The sequence below is a fragment of the Orbicella faveolata genome, unplaced genomic scaffold, assembly GCF_042242905.1.
Source record: "Orbicella faveolata isolate gen_17 unplaced genomic scaffold, um_ofav_v1 contig_25, whole genome shotgun sequence".
Classification (NCBI taxonomy): Eukaryota; Metazoa; Cnidaria; class Anthozoa; order Scleractinia; family Merulinidae; genus Orbicella; species Orbicella faveolata.
The window spans coordinates 27,878,985-27,896,456 of record NW_028301553.1 but is presented as its reverse complement, the minus strand read 5'-3'; the positions used below and the strand labels follow the sequence as shown (position 1 = coordinate 27,896,456).

Here is a 17,472-nt window from a genome sequence, read left to right as displayed (position 1 = left end):
TTATGATTACAACCTTCTTGATCTTAATCTATCTTCCGGAACTTTACACACAAATTATTGATCACTAGCCAGAAATCGTGTCTACGATACCTCACAGCAAGACCGAGATACTGTCTCAGACAATCTGGAACAACAAATTCATTACGATTGACGAAAAAATGGTATATCTGCTTCATTGGCACCGAGCAGGAATAAAGCAAATTTCAGACCTTTTAGACAAGTATGAAAATTGCTTCCTGCCTTTCCTTTCCTTGCGCAATAAATACACGCTAAATTGCAACTTTTTACAATATCATGACCTTATATCCACGATCCCCCACGTTAATTCCTTCACGTTAATTCTGGCGACTCTACTACACCTCCGCCGTCAACCTGTACTATAACGTGCAAAATGGTATACGACAAACTGTTAACCCTTGAAAATCTTCCTCCTCCCACCTCAGAAAAAAAAACTCTTATCATACGGTATCACAAAAGAGAATCTAAATGAAATTTATCTTCTGCCGTTCAAAGCCACAAAAGAAGTTAAATTGGCAATATTTCAGCACAAGATTATACACAACAATAGAGCCACGAACAGTGTATTATACAAAATGAAAAAGGTTTCCTCCCCATCCTGCCCTTTCTGCTCCTCTGATAGTAAAAACATACGTCAATTGTTTATTAGCTGAGCGCAAGCGTCTTCTTTTTGGGATAAGTTCCAATTTTGGTATTCTAACGTAAGTAATGCGAGTTCACTTCTCTTCGAGTCAGAGGTATTATTTGGAATTACTCGTCCCTTTACACACCGGTTGACCCTCAACCAACTCATAATGTTGAGCAAATGTTTTTCATGTATCAACGCACTAAATAATACTATGTTCGTGATTTCATCTCATTGGTGCAGGTAAAATCGAGATTAAAAAATACATTGCTGGCACGTTGAATGGTGAAGGGGAATTTCAACAGAAGTGGAAATTCTTTCTCACCAGTTAAGGCGTGTCTGTCAGTAATTTATTGCGAGTTCCATTTTTTTCTGTAAGTAAGTAATTAAGGTGTATTGTAAGTCCTTAAGTGACGTAATGTGTAAGTAGGTTATGCCATAATAATAATTATTGCATATTGTACGTAAGCAAGTAATGTAATACAAAGTATTGTAAGCAGGTTTTTTAATGTATTGTAAGTGGTATTTGTAAGTTAGTAAAAGTATTTAAAAAAAACTTTCGTGAAAAGACCCTTCAGACGGCCCAGGAAGGCGAAAAAACACCACACATGGGTTGATTAACGTTTCATTTAACTTTATTGGGAATTCACACTGAGATGTAATTAAGATATGCAATTTTCAGAGCTTTTTAATAACCCTCATAGATTAATATTCTGTTTCTTTCATATTGAGTAACCACGAACACATAGAGTGGTCTGCCAGTGTTACAACTAGCGCGAGCAAATCTTAATATTCATTCACAGCGCGAAATTGAAGTCTTGTTTTCGACCCTCAAAAACTCACCTTTTCCGTTAGCTCAGAGCATAAAACTACATATAAGCGCCCTGGCTCGTATTCCCTGCCTTATTTCCTGCCATCGCTGTGAAAAATCCGTAAGAGAATCTCTCAACTCTCACCATTTGATCACGCAACGGGACAACATCCACGCGAGAACCCACGACATGTGCGTGAATCCGCGCGGATACATGTCGTCAGGATGACGCAATTTGTTCTAAAAATAGCAAAATTGTCCCATATCACAGGTGCGCACGGATCCCAAGACTTACAGTCTCCGTCCCCGATTATGGCTCCTGGCTATAACCATTGCTTTTACACACTCTACGTATGTACATACCTTCAAGAGCTCTTTCCATCAAATCATCAAAATGCATGTCTCAGTTGGTAGGACTATCCTGAAATGTCACTCCTAGAAGCTTCAGATATGACACACGTTTGATGTTTACAATTGGGTCAGGACGGGGCAAGGTTGTTCTTCCCTTTATAACACGTTCCTTGGTCTTAATCAAGTTTAGTTTCATTAAATAGACTACCTACTCAGAGGCATTGTCATTAGGCCCAACGAGTATACTACACGTAATGTCATCCGCATATTTAGTTTTCAAGGTAACCTGGGAGGTGGGACTTAATCATTGATCATGATGGTGAAAAGTACAGTTCCCAGAGCAGTGCCCTGCGGCACACCTCGATCGACAGGCAGGAATGGAACAATGACATTGTCTACACACACCCTTTGCTGACGATCTTTTAAAAAGTTAATAAGCCAGTTAACAATATAAGGGTTAATGTCAGTCACTTTCTTAACTTTATCAATTGTTATTCTGTGGGAAACTGAATCATGTTTTAAAATCATATATTTTTTTATCAGTCAAACCTTAGGGCTGTACTGCGAGAATACCGGCCCTTGATCTTTTTGTACAGACCTCGTGTGCTTGCCCCATACTGCTGAGATCTAGGGCTGATATTCTTCCGCTATGGTCCTTGTGCTTGGTTAATAAGATATATATGTAAACATTTCTTTTCTTCGCCCCCTTGTTGTTAAAATTATCTTCTGCTCTTCTAATGAACTTCTCATTACTCTTTTAAGTTGAAAGGTAAAGTCTGCATACGAGCCAAGTGGCCCATCACGCCGGAGCTTATCCCGGTTTCAGTAATATGAAACGACTAGGAGTATTTTTACACCCCCTGGATGGGTTGCTAGTCCATCGCAGGGTTACCCCCAGCATTAAATTCGCCAGTACCCATTTATACACCTGAGTTGAGAGAGACACTTTGAGGAAGGGGGCTTAAGGGAGGTCCGAAAACTGCAAAACCGCGTAAAAAACGTAAAAAACCGCAATACCGCATGGAAACTTACCAATATACCGAAACCGTAGTTACAAATGTGCTACGGTGCCGTCATCATTACTTCTAGTTCGCTATTCCATTAGAAATACGACCTTATTTAGTTTGATAAAAGTGTACGTTAATGTTGATCAACGTATGATCATCGCACTCATAAAATAATACTGTAATAATTGATACACGTCCGTGGGACTGACTTCGTTATGCTGTTGTGGAACTAATATAAGGGCGCTCGCGCACGCACGAATACTGCTGAGTTACCAAATTGAAAAACATGGATGTTTACGACTTCAGCACTGGAAACAACTCGAATGTTACACAACGCAAGCTTTCCGTGAGTTTTTTGTTTGGTGATAATTCGTCAAGATGCTAGTTTTCAAACTCAAGTATCCCGAATACGAGCTCGGAACATACATTTTATGTCGCAATTCGACTGAATCAACCTTAAATTGCATTTAAAATTTTCCAAGAAGAATTTTGAATAACCCGAAGAAAACGTCACGGTAGTCAGCCCCATGAAGTGTCCAGTGAAGCAAACGATTGTAGAAGCGTATAACTCTCCAGAAGCGAGTTCTTGCACCCAGAAGAAACGTCGCCGAACTTCCAATCTCTCCTTGAAGTTGTATAGTGCATTTCCTTAAAATATTCGTCGTGGCCACTGTTTCAAATAATTATCTTTCTGCTCTTCCAGTAAGCTTCCCATTTCTCTTGTAAGCTTAAGTCTGTATACCACAGCTTCTCCTGAGTTCTTTAGCATGAAGCGACTAAGACTATTTCCACTCCTCCCTGGATGGGATGCTAGTCCATCACAGGGTCACCACCAGCATTAAATACGCTGGTACTCATTTATATACCTGGGTGGAGAGAGATGCTGAGAGAGTAAAGTGTCTGGCCCAAAAACACAATGCAATGTTCCCGGCCGGGCTCAAAGCCGGATAGCTCGATTTGGAGACAAACGCACTAACCATGAGGCCACTGTGCCTCCTTCATTGCTCTTGTAAGCACCCCCATATGTCCATTGAGCTCAAAACTCCTTGTCATCTTTGCCTGTGATGTTGTTTATTGTTTACCCATAAATGTTTTCTCTTCTAGCTCAAGAAGTTCAGCTATTGAAAACTCGACTTGGAACGACTACTAAAGAAAACAAGCTGTTGAGAGATTTATTAAAGAAAAATAGCATAGCTATTCCAAGAAAAATCCCCACAACAACAACAACAACAACAGATTCTACCTCATCTGGGACAGTCGACACAGATACACCTGATGATGCTATTGCTATGACGACGACAGAGGTCCCAAAATCAAGGGAATCACCAACTGCAGCAGTGACAACTGCGTCGAGACCACCACAGGTTACCAGCCAAACAACAGTGATCAGTAGTGCGACTCAGCCCACTACTGCAACCACTGCTGTGCTTAATCATTTGCCAATCACTTCGGCTTCTGTCGCGAAGGAGCAATCGAAGAGAGAATCAATTGCTTATGTGGCCCCTTTTATTATAACAACTAATCCAATTTCTGTAGCAAGTAGCACAGCGTCTGTTTTTACTCCAGTTACATGTCCAACGGTTCAACTTCCAACAACATCTGTCGTGCAGAATAGTGCAAACAACCTTGGCCAACTTGAATTAAACCAGCCACAGGGAAACATTAGCAGTTTGTCGAATCCTAATCCATCCTTTAATCCCCCTGTCGTACAGTTTGGAAATAACGTGCCCTGCTCTGTAACACAGCAGCCGTTACAGACTGTTAGCACGCCAGTCAGCTCTGCTTCTCAAGTGTTGCAGTCTCAAGCAGGCTACTCAAGACACAGTGTAGCAGCCATCATGAAAGTTGCACTACAACCTGGTACATCAATTTCGCCAATAAGTGTGGTGAATGCTGTCCCACTTGTTGCTCCTGTAACGGGGCATAACTCTGCCGCTATCCTGAACCTCCAACCAGCTGTGATTAGCTCATGTGCTGCTGTTCCCACTGCAGTTCAGATGTCAACTCCTCTTGTCGCTGTGCCAGTGCCAAACAGCCTGGGTAATCAACACGCTGCAGCTGGAGTCAGCAACACTGTTGTGACACAGAGCACCAGCTTGCCGGCATTCTATGTGACTGCTACTCCAAACCAGAGTATAACTGTGTCCAAAATTAGTCAGAACAACGAGAGTACTCCTCGTCCAAAGGCGCCGACAGATGCGAGCAAAAACCAAGGGGGTTGTAAAGCGAAAAAAGCAGGGCCTGCCAACAAGGGTCAGAAAAAATCGGCGGTTAATACAAGCCGAACTCAAAACACGAATAGAAATTCCCAAAACAAACCTTTGTTAGAAAATAAAGCGACCTCGGCCTCAAACAAACGTGGAGCAGCACACTTAACTGTGAGAGACAACACCAGGATGGCAAAGAGAGCGAGCACTTGCGGCTCCCAGGAACCACCAGGAACTATTAGTATTTGTCAGCCTCAACCGGAGATAATGACAATACAGACTTTTAACGTCAATTCTCTGATCCCAGGTATTACCACTCAGGTGTCAGTTCCAGCTAATACCATGCCAACTCGAGTAGATTGTGGTAAACCAACTGTACAAGTTTCTAGTATAGGAATGAGTCAGGCTGGCCAGATACCACGCCTTTCCCACAGTATTGCATCTTTAGCTGGTTTACCTCAGAGCATGGAGCAAACACAAACGTCGTCAGATTTGCAGCAACACCAACACCAACACTACTTACTCGGATTTCTCTGCCGAGTCTCTAATCGGCTCTAGTGATTTGAACTCAAGTCTTTCCTATGCCATTGATAATCTCATCTCGTCGCGCTCAGATGCAAACTACAACAGCACCGCTATGGTGTCTGTGAATCCAAACTTACTTCACTCTGTTAAGTCGAATGTCAGCCATGATGCTAGCACAAACAACCCATTGCGCGCGCTTGCAGCCATGCCAGATCTTGTAGAACAGAAGGCAACTGCCCCCAGTAGTCAGTCAGCGATGCTCTTTAGCGGGCCTACAGGAAACAGTGCTTACAGAATGTCCCCGCCAAATTCTGCAGCTTCGCAGTTCACATTCGTAACTCATAACTCCGCCAGACGGCAAACAGATGGCGTAACACCACAGCAAGGAACAGGGCAAGCTGTAAATTCAACAAACAATGTTTCTGTTCCATCTACCAGCTTTCTAAAACATTCGGTGGACAGTATTACATCTTCGTTTTATGCAGTCAGTAATGCTGGCTCAAGTTTCTCATTGGGATCAAACTCAGCGCCTGGGATTGCATTCCAGGGACAGGCTCCATTTAGTTTAGAGCCTTTTTCAAGCAGCCAGCTTTCTTTTGGTTCAATGACAAACCCGTTTTCACCCACAAGATCGTTTTTCAATCATGGCTCGACCATGGGAAGTTTTGTTTGACTTTTACGTAATTTCAAGTTCAAAATAATGACTAACGTAAAGTTACGAAAGTGTAGTAGTCTTTCAATGGATGCCACTTTCTAGTAGCTAAATCGGCTGTCGTATTTTTACCAATCTAACGTAATAAAACGGTTATGTTCTCAGTTTAAAGAGAGCTAAAGTTTAGTACTTGTTCAAGAGCGTTTGCGCGAAAATCTTCCAAGACACCACACGGTGATTGAGTTACTCTTGTTAGAAATGTAAACAAATATGGGCGTCAGGGAATTCGGTGCGGAGATACAATGTCCGAAAGACCACCCTTACTCTGAAAAAAGTGGTCTTCGTTCTTGAATATGGCTCCAAAGTCTACCAGTAAAAAATATCACAAATAAAACGCTGATATGCAACTTACTCCGCCAAAAATTGTGTTCCTGGGTCTACAAGGCAAATCTATTCAACCGGTAACGTTACTTCAAGTACGGGTAAAGTCTGCATACGAGCCAACTGGTCAATCAGGCCAGTACTTATCTCCGGTTTCTGTAGAATGAAGCGACTAGGAATATTTCTTCTCCCCCATAGATGGAATACAAGTCCATCGCAGGGTTACCCTCAGCATTGAATTGACCGGTACCCATTTAAACCCGTGGGTGGAGAGAGGCACTGTGAGAGTGAAGTGCCTCGCCCAAGAACACACCACAATGGCTACGGCTTGAACCCGAACCGCTCGATCCGGAGTCCTGCGCACTAACCATGAGACAATCATTTAGCGACCGAACTTCCAGTGACTTGACAGTGATGCCGCGTGGGTAGAAAAATTGGGAAATTTTGAACTTCCCAAAACTTTGTTTTTGTTCATTCTTTGAGAGTCTGTCGATGATTGGAAAAGGAAGTTATGTTTCGAATAATTAGGGGGCACTAACCATTTAAGACGGTAAACTGCAGGCGAAGTTGACGTAGCCGGTGCCAACCCTATTCTCGTGTACTTCTCATTTCAAGTGTAATTATCTGTACTTACTACACTTCTCATCTTTCAACCCTCCCCCCGTCCCTCTTTCCAGTGTTGTAACCACGTGACAGCATCGATAAAGCCTGTTTCAACATTGGTTGGGCGTGTGCATCTGTGTACGGATGGGTATTGACGGAAAAGGTCTTTTTTCCATCAAGCACTTGCAACAAAGTAAAAGCTTAAGTAATTTGAATAAAACCAAATTCTCGATCCTGATTGGTTCTCAGTACATCCTATCTTTTTATGTACCAAACTGGAGCTTGACTAGCTCAGGCGTTCAATGGAAAGATCTCTAACAGAATTTTCCAATAACGTTCAAAACAAAAATCGTTCGTAGAGCGCGCTTTATTGGAATGATGATTTGCTCTATATCGTTTAAACGTTTCAGAAATGCACTTTCCCAGCGCGTCATAGTATTCGTTTACTTGAACTCTTGTAAAGAATACTTCCTTTTTTAAAAAAATATTTTTAGGGTATCTACATTTTTATCGCTGCTCGTGCTATCAGTGAATGTTGCGCTACAGTGTTGGATGTTGAATCACAACTCCGAGTACCTTAACAAAATCTTTCATTATTTGAGTTTCTGCTTTTAATACGATGTCGACTGGTGGAAAAGCCGAATACAGAAACACGCGCACGGAGCGAGCCGAGCAGGGTCTAGTGCGAGCGGTCTGGGGATGAAAAGCCCATTAAAGGAAAATCTCGGACACCCATGGGTGGCTTAGCTCGCCGAATTTTTTTCTACCTCAATTTTCAGGAGCCGGTTTAATGGCCAGCGCAGGCGAAAACAAATTTATATCTTAACAATTAAAAACCTTGGGAGAGTTAGGGAGAACTCGAAACAGATGTAGGAAAAAAATCGGTTGTTCATTCCTGTTCTTCCAAACTTCTACATGTGTTCCTATTTTACAATTACATTACGAGCCCGAGTTCCTACAAGAACTATTTAAATGGTAGCTGGCTCTATGAATCTTCGTTCATAATTCAACAAGTCCCCCACTGAAGGCATAAATTATGCAACACGTGCCCAGCGCGGGAAAACGCGCGAAAGCCAGATCGCTTCTGATTAGATGAAATAAAAGCACCTTTTCACTTTTTGCGTTAGGATACAGAGGCCATCAGGTCGGCGCATATCCCTAGTTTCTGTAACATGAAGTGATTAAGAGTATTTCCCCACCCCACCTTGGATGGGATACGAGTCCTCTAAAGGGTTACCCTAAGTGTAGTTAATAGAGGGGAATGGGTCCCCTCTATTAACTATGCCCAAAGCATTAAATTTGCTGGTAAAATACATACAAACTTATCAAGTTATGAACAATACACAATTAAAGATACCAGACAAATATATGAACTATAATTCTTTGTAATAATTTGAACTTGAATATGAATTTCTTTACAACTTCAACCCTAAACATTGTAACAGAAACGCTCGATTTTACACGGGAACATTAGAAGTTGCAGTTACAACTTAATCGAAGTTAATTTGACTACAGAAAATGTCGACTTAACTTCTCTTGAATTAGATCAAAACGAGAATTCTAAATACCGTAACCTTGTGATGTCACTCACTAACTCAATCCCGGAATGCCCTGTGGCACCTAGGGCCTAACCTTGTGATGTAAAGCGCAGTAATTTGATATCACGAAGGCTTTCATGATCAATGGTTTCAACAAAAACAACCGAACAGTAGAGCTAGAAAAACATTTCAGTTCTTTGCTTGCACTGCTAACATGATAGAGTTCCTTACGACAAATCTACTGAAAGTTTCAGATTGTTAAAAGTCAATATGAATATCTACAGAATGTGCCTCTTTGTCTTCGCTCCACAACACTAGTTACTGATGGCTTAGTTTGGATTGTACGCTTTCATGTGCTGTCTAAAGAGCGTCTTCTTACAGGGTGCTCTGAATCAAAGTTGTTCGCAGATTACTCTTTAAGTGATCCTCTCTCATACTTTGCTGCTGAGGGAGACAAAGTGAGAATCAAGTCCAGTAAAATAAGACAGTCCCTGACGTCATGTAGGCTTGAAGCAAGGAGGTTGGTAAACGCCTTATTTGGGTTGATAATCTTCTGCCTTAGTAGACTTGTACGCAGGGCAGGCCACTGAGAAATAACGTTTGTCTTCTCTGCTTCTATGAGATAATAACTGAAATATGCAAATCTCACAAATATACCCCTCCCCTCCCAATGTTGGTTTGTTTTAGTCATCCATGCCATCCACGTTTGCCGAAGCTAAACTCCGATGTTGATGATGGGGGAGGGATAGAAGGAGGTATAAGATTTGTTTTACCAATAGAATGAAATCCACGTCTTCACAGCAATGTCCAAAAAAGCCTCTTTCACATTTTCTAATTATCATAACCCCTCCCCTCCCCCCCCCCCAAAAAAAAAACTTGAATTTTCTCAAGCTTTCAGGGCATGACTATTTTATTTCTTAGTCATTTAATTGCGGGAGCATAGGACAGACCCAGAGTTTCTAGATTTCATTCCTTGAGAATCACAACCGCACGTAATCTCTCACAATTATGGCATAGCCAAGGAATCCAGCACCCTTATAATTATCTACCACGCCTCAAATATAGAAAACCTCTCTCGCTGAAAATGTTTATAAGATAATATGTGACAAAATGAACCAATGCCTACACACATTTTCTCTTGACCACTCATCACGCACTGTTAAAATAAAAAAATCAAGTTTCTTGACAAGACAATCACTGGGATGTCACGCTCTTAAACGTAAACGAGGTCCTTTGTCCAGTCCCGACACCCTCCCCACGTGATTTCTGCAAGAAACTGATGTCGTTTAGAACACTTAATCACAACATCAAACGATAACCCGAGAACAGACACTTGGTATTCCTATAATAAAAGTTCTCTGCTAAATTAATTTCCATGAGCGTAAATTAAGTTCCTACCTCTCCACATCTCGCATAGCATCCTGGAAGCGCGGTCAACCAGCAACTTCGGCGCGCGTCTCATCTCGGTCGAGAAGGTGGTGCGTCCGGGTTCAGATCTGACCACTGTTGAGTTCTTGTGGGACTGTTGCACGATAGCTTTAGTGGCAGAAGGGCTGGACGGGTCTCTCAAAGAAAGATTTCCCTGCATGGGGTTTCACGAAACGCATGACTCCATCACGACCATTGAACAGGTGCACTGCCATCCCAATGAGCCACTTGCCACGATTGCTTTCGTCTTCACACAGATTGACTACATCACCGATCCTCAGGGTTTTTGGCCCGCAGACTCCGGTGCAGTTGTGGCGTACTCACAAGTCCAGCGTTTCCACAGCACCTGGCAGGAATTATGTATAAACCATGCGATCCAGGCGCAGACTCGAAGGGCCTTTGGCAGATCATGCTGTTCAAGTGAATGGTCATATTCATCTGGTTGCCAGTCCATCGTAGCTGCTACTATCACCTCGTGTACTATTTTGGACTCGACTTTGCATTCTCTACTGGTTCTAGTCACAGGGTGTGGCCGCCACGCACTGTAGCAGTAGCCACTCGGGTCTACTCCACCAAAATGCTGCAGCGGTTACGGAATCCCCACGCCTGCTGAGATAAGCAGTATTCTGATGAGAAGGTACATGTCTCCACTCATCAATCGTATGTTCCTTGATTTTCCTCGCGTGCAAGACATGCTTTTGTGATTATCATTACCTGTCCTTTTCGCGTCATGTCACGCGTATGCGGTTACCTTATGGTTAGTGCGCTTGTCTCCGGTATTGAACCCTGACCGGGGACATTGCGTTGTGTTCTTGGGCAAGAAACTTCGATTTCACACTGCCTTTCTCCACCCAGGTATATAAATGAGTACCGGCGAATTTAATGCTGGAGGATAAGCCTGGGATGGACTAACATCTCATCCAAAGGCAGTAGAAATACTTGTAGCCGCTTCGTGCTGCAGAAACCGGGATAAGCTCCGGCCTGATGGGCTACTTGGCTCATATGCAGACTTAACCTTACAGCCATGTGTCCTGCACCATGTCACGCAGAAAGCCTGCACAGTATTCCTCCACCTTGTCCAGTCCTATGGCTCCTTTTGAGACTCTCTCCCAGAGAGAGGAGTTGAAGCCCGCTCTTTTCCTGCAGTTCTTCGCCACGTTATTTTGAGTCTTCACGGCTTTTTGACAATTAACACACCACATGTTTTCCAAGAATCTTGATAAGTAGAGGCGTAAACTGCTGCGGCGATATCACACCCATTTGGGTCTCCGAAGACATTGAGGTCTACTGCGCTGATAGGACGCTAGCGTGCCCGCTACCACCATGTTCACGAGCAGGTTAGTCTCCTATCGCTTTATTTTGCTGTAACTTAATGAGGTAGAGGAGCGTCCCAGGCTTTTTGTTGTTTCAGCTCACAAGCATTTCAAGAGAAGAAGTTCCCTGTAGACATGTGTGGCAAACCAGACCGAGGAATTCATAGGTGCGACCTCGCATTCCTAGAATCCTCCTTTTCATCAGTTCTGCATTTTCGTGAGGAAACGAATGGAACACCTTTACAGACTACCTGGCGTTTGTAAGGCCAAAAACTCCCGTCTCTGGAAGCTTCAGTGCCTAACGGCTACTTAGCTAAGGCGGCTTCGCTGTCGCTAAAATCCTCTCGAGTGCTTTCTTCCAGCTCCAGTGCCTAAGATTGCTATTTATGCAACTGCAAAAATGCCACTAGAGAAAATTGCACCTCTCAGCAGAAAAGGAGAAGGAGTGAGACCAGAAAGAGCTCTGGTGAACCTCAAGATCTGTATTTCGAATTCTGTGGAGTGCAAATCCCACAACCAGTTTATCGCAGAACATCAGGCTCACCCTCCCTAACGCGCGCTCGCAGGGATGTCTTTTTCATGTTACCAGCAAACGCAACCGAATGAAATCTAGCAAGAACCGAGACGTGGTGAATCTTGTTCTTGAGGGCGAGTCCAGCGCAAGGCAATCATTCGGAGAGGGCGTTTTCTTTCCTCCCGCATAGTGCAGTCATAGACTGCACACATATCAGCAGGCTGTGCTGTTTCCCTGATGAAATGCTCAAAGGGGCATGTAGAACTCTCTCGGTGGGCTGTCGACTCAACCACGTCTTCATTAAGCTAATCACGGATTATTTAATCGCATCCCGATAGCTTTTCCATGCTGAGTAATTTGGATACCAGCCTTCTTGACGATGTCGTGCCAGTTGCAAGCGAAACTCTTTCTGGACTCCTTGTTGATCACGAGCGAGAGTATCTACCAACCCCTGAAGATTTAGAGCGCATAGATGCTCATAATTGCTGATCGAATTCACTGCTAGAAAGCCAGTACCCATACAGTTTTGATCCTAATGCAATAAGAGCCCAGCCAAACAGGTAAATTCAGAAACAGGTTCTTAACGACGCGCAGCGCGCGCTTTCGTGTAGGGATCTGCGCGTACCGTTTGCAGGTAGGATGATGTGACACCGATAGAGGGTCTTCCAATCACTGATCTCCTGACTTGACTCCTAACAGATGAGATTTATTGGCAATTCGCGACCGCTCTACATAATGAGGGTTGTCTAGCATCAATAATTATCTCCTTTCTGTCAATTTCCCTGGCACGCGTGCTCAACGCGAAGTCTCTTCTAATCGTTCGCAAGCACAAGTCGTACTCCAGTAGCGTTCGTGTTCTGAGCCACGCGACGCGTTATGTTTTTGACTGCGCGCAACTGAGTGAAATCAACCTAGACGGCATTAAAGAGTGACTCGCCCCGCCTCAGAGGAGAGCACGGACTTTTCTGACCATTGACGTCAACCATGACTAGCGGATGAAGGTTCCTAGGATTGATGGTAAAGGGAAGTATGATGTCTCCCACGATAAACACGACATGAGAACTTACGAGGACATTTGTTAACGCTATGCTGACCCACTATCCTCTTAAAACACAACCTTTTTGCCCGCCAGAAATGCCTTACGTTCAGCATGAGTGGAAACTTGATCACAGTCTGAAGAAACATGTCCCCGGTGCTAACAAATAGATGCAATCGTTGACAAGTTGATCCTGCCAGTGAAATTACGATCATTTGGAAGTGTAGAACGCTAAGGGCCGTTACTTTTGTCACCTGCTTTAACCATCGCATTTGTATCTGTCCACTTACGTTCACCTTCCAGTAAATTCCGCGAAGGGCCACGGACGCTAATCACAAGATCCGAGCTTGCATCGACGAAACTACTCTACAATAACATAATAGCGTTTTATAAGACCAGTTTTATAAGGCCACGTTTCTCTCCATTATTGCCGGCATCTCGAGAAGATTGATTAGATAAGTTCCCGCTACTTTCAGGAGTCTGAATGGCCGTACTTCTTGCGTAAGATATTTCACAGCTCCCTTATAACCCTCTTGATTGAATGGCGCGCATGCGAACTCCCTGAACCATTAGTTCCTTGAGATCTGACAATTTAATTGTGTTACCGCCGAATCCCACCGTCGCAGAGAACCGATTATCAATACGCACCCAGGCTATCACGACCCCTTTAGACGGTACGAAAGAAGGATTGGGAAGTCTTCTCTCCTAGCTCCTTTGGTTTCAGGGCCACTTGTAGCTTGTTCTTTGTAATCCAGATCCTTTTTATGTGTTTCTTTGGTACTTCACATAGGGTTGACCTCACTGCGCCTTTCCACCTTGGACAGAATTGTCCAGGAAAATTGTTATGTTTTCCCGATCGTGATCTCACCCAATAAGAGCACACGACAGCCAAGGAATCCATCACCTTAATCTCATTCGCTGGAAATGTTTAGCATATAATTCGTGACATAATGAAGCAATGTCCACACATATCCATTCATGGCGCATAAAATATTCACTTGACGATACAATCAATATGACATGCTTTCAAGGTCTTGAACGTAGTAGAATTTTTTTTATTATACAGTTCCCACGCCACTTAAGATAAAGAGGTGATATATACTGATAGAAAAAATACGACGGACTCGTATAACATTGGACAATGACAATCAAAAAGAACTTGAAATGAAATTATCAGTAATGCAGTACACATCAGAAAAAAACCCGATAATGAAAACAACCCATCTATTTACATCAGTTATAATACGTAAAAAAAACTTGATTAAAAAAGACAGCCATAGCTGTTTTCACTCAGAACAACAAGCAAGTCTTCATCATCTGACGATTGTTTACTAAACGAGGATGAAACGATCATAATGTTGCAAGCGCCTGAGTACAATGCATACCATTTCACCGATGTTATTGGCACACAAACCCAACCATGTCAGCGTTGAATTTACTTTGAGGGCTTCAGCAAGACCAGTAGCACCTTGATCACCAATGCCATTGCCATTCAAATTCAACTCTGTCAGCGTTGAATTTACTTTGAGTGCTTCAGCGAGACCAGTAGCACCTTGAGCACCAATGTCATTGTAATCCAAATTCAACTTTGTCAGCGTTGAATTTACTTTGAGCGCTTCAGCAAGACCAGTAGCACCTTGATCACCAATGTGATTGTGATACAAATTCAACACTGTCAGCGTTGAATTTACTTTGAGTGCTTCAGCAAGACCAGTAGCACCTTGATCACCAATGCCATTGCCATACAAATTCAACACTGTCAGCGTTGAATTTACTTTGAGTGCTTCAGCAAGACCAGTAGCACCTTGATCACCAATGTGATTGTGATACAAATTCAACACTGTCAGCGTTGAATTTACTTTGAGTGCTTCAGCAAGACCAGTAGCACCTTGATCACCAATGTGATTGTGATACAAATTCAACACTGTCAGCGTTGAATTTACTTTGAGTGCTTCAGCAAGACCAGTAGCACCTTGATCACCAATGCCACTGCGATACAAATTCAACACTGTCAGCGTTGAATTTACTTTGAGTGCTTCAGCAAGACCAGTCGCACCTTGATCACCAATGCCATTGCGATACAAATTCAACACTGTCAGCGTTGAATTTACTTTGAGTGCTTCAGCTAGAAGACCAACGTCACCCTCACTAGGCAATCGATATACGAGATCAAGACTTTGAAATTTGAGAAATGAGCCAGAAACACGTGCCATTTTAAGATGAAAACTGCTGTCTCCTCTTCTACATTTGGAAATGAACCCAAGCAAGGTATGAAAGCATTCTTCGTCATTCACTTGAACCGTTATACTCTTGATAAGGGCTTCTGCTGTTTCCTCGCAACGTGCCGCTACCATACCACACGTAAATGAAAGGACCTCTTTAAGCTCTTTAAGGTATCTTCTATCAGCAGCTAACTCGTCGACACTGATTTCTTTATTGAGAAGCTGGCTACACAGATAGATTGCCGCGAAGCATTCTTGAAAACTCTTGTGTAGAAAACTGTAGTGTCGACGGGGTCTTAGTTTACTGCCTCCGGTCTGAACTGACAAAAATCCGAATCCAGGTAATTCATCTGTATGACTTTTAAGCTCACTTTCCTCAAAGTCCAAGTTGTCTCCAAGCAAACCATTCAAAGCTATCTGGCCAAGATGTTTCAGTTGAGCGTCGTATACTTCGACGAGGTCCTCATTGGTTTCTGGTAATCCTTTCTTGTTTCTGTATCTTCTTAGGATACATTCTATGATTCCCACGTACAGCTGGGTCCTACTTTCTGGGAAAATGCCTTCAAATTCTTCACAAATGAGGCAAAGGAGCACAGTGTTAAGAGGATTTGCCGCCATGTCTCTCAGGTTTTCATCTCGTCTTAACTTGGACAGGAGCTTCTCGGCCAAATTCTTCATGTTTTTAAAGTACTTGAGGATAAACTCTCTTGCGTCTTCGTAGGTAAATCCTTCAATTTGCAGCAGGGTGTCACAGTGTATTCGTAACTTAATCCCAGCCTCGTGCCGTGCCGTAGCAACCACGCGACACTTTCGAAGTTCTCTGCGACCCTGAATGATTTCTTTGAACACTGGCAATTTACTAGTGGGAACCTCATCCAATCCATCAAGTACAAGCAAAACGTTGGACTGATTCTGGCGGATGAAGTTGAAGAATCTCTCTCTAACGTCTTCTTCAAAATCTCGAGGGAGAAGTTGATCATCAATGGCCTCCCATAGGTTAGACTTCATATCACGACACTTCAGCAGCAACACTGTTTCGAACCTTGGAAAGTAATCTTCTGCTTCTTGTTTTCCTGTAGCCCAGTCATATACCATCTTCTTGCAGTAAGTGGTTTTCCCCATGCCAGGCTTTCCTTCAATTAACACTATTCTTGGTTGTGGACATTCTTCGTGTGGTTTAAAGATCCCAGACATGTTGACGATGCTGTCTGTCACTGTTCCTCTTGTTTTTTCCCTGCTGACCACTTTGAGTCTGGTAAAAATACTATCAAGATGAAAGTGAAACTCTTCACACCAAGGAAACGGTGCGAGCCATCCCTCGCGGCCTATGTACAGTTGGCGAATTGCGTCGATAATCTCAGCTGAATCAAAACCATCTAGAAGTAATCAAATAGGAGTTACTTCAAGTAACTTTTCTGTCCAGACAGATAAAATAAGGCGACCTAAAACCTAAAATCTATTTCTTAAGTTAAGGCAAAAATGCAAACAATCAATACGACATAGATAAAAGAAGGAAACGGGAACTAATTTTTAATTTATAATTTTTGTAATATATCTGTTAATTTCTATCTCGATATTTTCCATATTCAAGAGACATATTCAGCATTATCTATTTTGGGACATTTACAAGAGAAATATCTATTACTAGTTTTTTTTTAATTTTGTTAAAGAAATTTTCTGATATGTTTCTGATTTCAAAAATTGAGGTTCTAGTTTTCAGGGAGAAAGAGCAGAATATTGCCAGTTTCAGTTGAAAATCTTAGGCCACCTTCACTATAAAGAACAGCGCAACACAGCCTTAATTTGCAAAATAAAGATCGAAACTTTTAAGACTGTTTTTTCTTTTGTCGTTTCGCACCAAACGTTAGGAAGTCTTTCAAGCCTCCTGACATTTTTATATGCAAATATATGAAAATAATTTGGTAAAACGAAAACCGAAAAGCAGAAGATAGAAGATCTTTTATAATTCAAAGAAATTTCTATCACAACAACAGTTTTTAGTTTTGACTTACTTCAGGGCGATGGTGATACCAAAACAAACAACTACTGTCACTGGTCAGGTAACATTTTCTATAAGCAGATTGATAACCACCCCGTCCCAAAAAACCAGCAAAACAGTGGGGCTCATAAGTGTAATATAGAACTAAAGCGATAACTCGAATAACTTAATGCATCCTTTATCCTCTTAACAGAAAGTTACACATACACAACCCTGAGCCGAACGAGAACCACAACAGCTGT

At 42.6% G+C, this 17,472-nt stretch overlaps 4 protein-coding genes across 8 annotated transcripts in view; 1 reads left to right on the top strand and 3 right to left on the bottom strand.

The window, feature by feature from the left end:
• The window catches only part of LOC149109743 (uncharacterized), a 73,554-nt gene that overhangs the window by 30,693 nt on the left and 25,389 nt on the right, over positions 1–17,472 (bottom strand). The gene's annotated exons all lie outside the window — the stretch shown is intronic.
• Positions 3,896–6,371, top strand: LOC149109748 (uncharacterized). Its single transcript, XM_089294666.1, has 2 exons — positions 3,896–5,504; positions 5,539–6,371. Exons 1-2 carry the CDS (start codon positions 3,901–3,903, stop codon positions 6,215–6,217), a joined length of 2,283 nt encoding a protein of 760 aa, XP_089150792.1. The 5' UTR covers positions 3,896–3,900; the 3' UTR covers positions 6,218–6,371.
• On the bottom strand, positions 8,548–10,306 carry LOC149109747 (uncharacterized). The gene is made up of 2 exons (XM_089294053.1): positions 10,117–10,306; positions 8,548–9,333 (listed from the first exon to the last, which is right to left on the bottom strand). Exons 1-2 carry the CDS (start codon positions 10,304–10,306, stop codon positions 9,128–9,130), a joined length of 396 nt encoding a protein of 131 aa, XP_089150179.1. The 3' UTR covers positions 8,548–9,127.
• LOC149109742 (uncharacterized) overlaps positions 8,548–17,472 on the bottom strand; it is a 34,314-nt gene continuing 25,389 nt past the window's right edge. For all 3 annotated transcript variants that reach the window (XM_089294018.1, XM_089294020.1, XM_089294019.1), the window contains one exon: positions 8,548–16,607. In XM_089294018.1, the coding sequence (XP_089150144.1) occupies positions 14,341–16,607 (2,267 nt within the window). In that variant the 3' untranslated portion in view covers positions 8,548–14,340. The remainder of the gene's footprint in view (positions 16,608–17,472) is intronic.